This window comes from Terrapene carolina, unplaced genomic scaffold (assembly GCF_002925995.2).
Source record: "Terrapene carolina triunguis isolate 2854851 unplaced genomic scaffold, T_m_triunguis-2.0 Scaffold69, whole genome shotgun sequence".
Lineage (NCBI taxonomy): Eukaryota > Metazoa > Chordata > Testudines > Emydidae > Terrapene > Terrapene triunguis.
Genome location: NW_020664420.1, coordinates 52,697,245 through 52,699,526, shown reverse-complemented (window position 1 = coordinate 52,699,526; position 2,282 = coordinate 52,697,245). Strand labels below are relative to the sequence as shown.

Genomic DNA, 2,282 nt, shown 5'->3' with positions numbered 1-2,282 from the left:
AAACTATTCAATGTATTAGAAAAATTCTATCCTTCAATGGATATTTACCATAACATTTCAAGGTGTTTTTATAAACGAATTAAATGCATTATAATATTCCTCCTCCTAAAGGTTAAAAGATTTTAACTCTAGCGATAGAAGATTTAACACTTCAAATATTACAAACTTGACTAATGTACATACATTAAACTTGTATTTTATTAAAGGCAAATATAAAACTGCACTGGCACAAAGCTAATTCATTCTAGAGAGGGTCTTGACCTTTGTTTATGATCTTACTCATTTCTATATTACTTAATGCTTTAATAACAATAAGATTAACACTGGTATTTCTTTATATTAATATCTAGAAAAAATCTGCATATCATTCTGTGATACTGATAATGCCTTGTACACAGACACTGGTATTTTGCATTATGGCCACTGATTTTGAAGTTCAGGATGTGCATTATTTTTTCATATCAGAACTTTCAGTCTTTTTGTACTTATCAGCATAGTAATCAGAGTCACAGCTGATAGATAAGTCCGAAGGAGTCACATAAACACTTCCATTGTCTATAGTAACCTTGTGAGTTCTTTGCTTTATTCCTTTTGATCGCCATTTTGGTATTGCTGATGGTTCTGTAGGGTTTATTGCTTGATATAAGCCTTCTCCTGTTGCCAAAGTAATTTTATACTTGTGCCAAGGGCAAATAATGCAGGGCTGTCCATTGATATCCTGGGGAAAAAATTAAGACAACCCACTGAAATCTTACTCTTCCCTATGAAATATCTCTAGACCAACACATAGCTTTCTGGCCTAGTTGTAATGCCCTGTACTGCCGTGGCAGGAACACCAGGTTCTGTTTTTAAAAATAGCGACTGGAATACCAAATCAGATTACTGATCCAGCTAGCGTAGCCTGTTTCCAACAGTGGTCAATGTCAGAAGATTCAGAGTAAAACCCATAATGCCCCTAACTGGCAATACTCTATCATAATGTGTGTGTATAGATGACAGGGATTCTTTCTGACTCCAGATAATAAAGATAATATCCATTTTTATTTTCAACAGTGTGACTGGAGATGTTTTTACTTACTCACATTTTGACAGACACCACATCTCTCTATGATGTAGAAACACAAAGCATGCTGTCAGTGTTTTATAAAGTAAGTGTGTCTAGTAAGTGCCAAATAATAATAAATGATATTAAACTATTTGTTTCAAAAGTACCTGAACTTGGCCTCCTGTCCCTCAAGTCACCAGGGAGTTGGGGGCATTGTGGAAATTGAAAAATTAAGGACTGTTAAAGATAGTGGTCCATTATAGAGAGAAAGGGCCAAATTTTGCTTTCAGCTACACCAGTTTAAATCCAAAGTAAGCCCATTGATTTCAGTAGAGTTATTGCAGTGTTACTAAGAACATTATTTAGCCCAAAGTGAGAAAGTAATATAAAATTGGGATTAAAATGTAAAAAGATTTTGAATAATTGTGTGTTATTTTTAGGATGTTTATATACCTCTATCTCTCCAAGATGTAAAGGACCTCCTGCATCTGAAACATAGTGGAATATGGAATTAGAGTCAAAACTCACACTAGTTTACTTTAAAAGTGTTACATACACACCAAGATGATGAGTGCAAACAATCTTACGGTAACAGCGACGGTCCATGGCATAAAATTTCCCTTCATGGTAGAAAACGACAACTTCTCTGTCATGGACACTGGCTGTTATTCTTTGGGACTGTTTTATGTCTTCTTCTTTACCAACATATACAGGAGCATCAGCCTTCCCTTTATCAGGTATTTCAATTGAGCTTTGCAAATCCATGTTCTTTAGTTAAAAATATTAAAAAGCCACTTTATAAAACATTAAAACAATTAAAGTTTAGGGTTTCTACACAAGGACACTTTGGATACCAAGTCATTCATAAAGATATTTAACCAAAATATCATAAGCAAAAGTTTTGGTGAAAATATAACTATATTATATTAATAAAACATTCCTGCTTCATAACAATGTATAGCCAGTCTGTTAGATAAAAGAACAAATGTCATGGTACCTATTCATTAAAGTTCATTACTAGACTTAGGTCTTGGGTAATAGCAACACTACAGTTAGGAGCAAAATAGAGGTTTAGATTCTAAACCTCTTTTCATTCATTTATGCCAATCTCCAAAAAAACTCCATATAAACAAAAGCAAATGTGCTAAAACTACTTTTTAGATAATGTCAGGGTTGGGGATATACACTGATTTAAAATAATAAAAGGGTTAAAGTTTACCTGCAAAAGAAAAACAAA

At 33.4% G+C, this 2,282-nt stretch overlaps 1 protein-coding gene across 2 annotated transcripts in view; it reads right to left on the bottom strand.

Annotated features, from left to right (window-relative positions):
• Positions 1–241: 241 nt before the first annotated feature.
• Positions 242–2,282, bottom strand: part of RFESD (Rieske Fe-S domain containing) — a 2,910-nt gene continuing 869 nt past the window's right edge. For both annotated transcript variants that reach the window (XM_029910949.1, XM_024206803.1), the window contains 3 exons: positions 1,633–1,813; positions 1,499–1,533; positions 242–718 (listed from right to left, as the gene is read on the bottom strand). In XM_029910949.1, the coding sequence (XP_029766809.1) occupies positions 449–718; positions 1,499–1,533; positions 1,633–1,810 (483 nt within the window). In that variant the 5' untranslated portion in view covers positions 1,811–1,813 and the 3' untranslated portion in view covers positions 242–448. The remainder of the gene's footprint in view (positions 719–1,498; positions 1,534–1,632; positions 1,814–2,282) is intronic.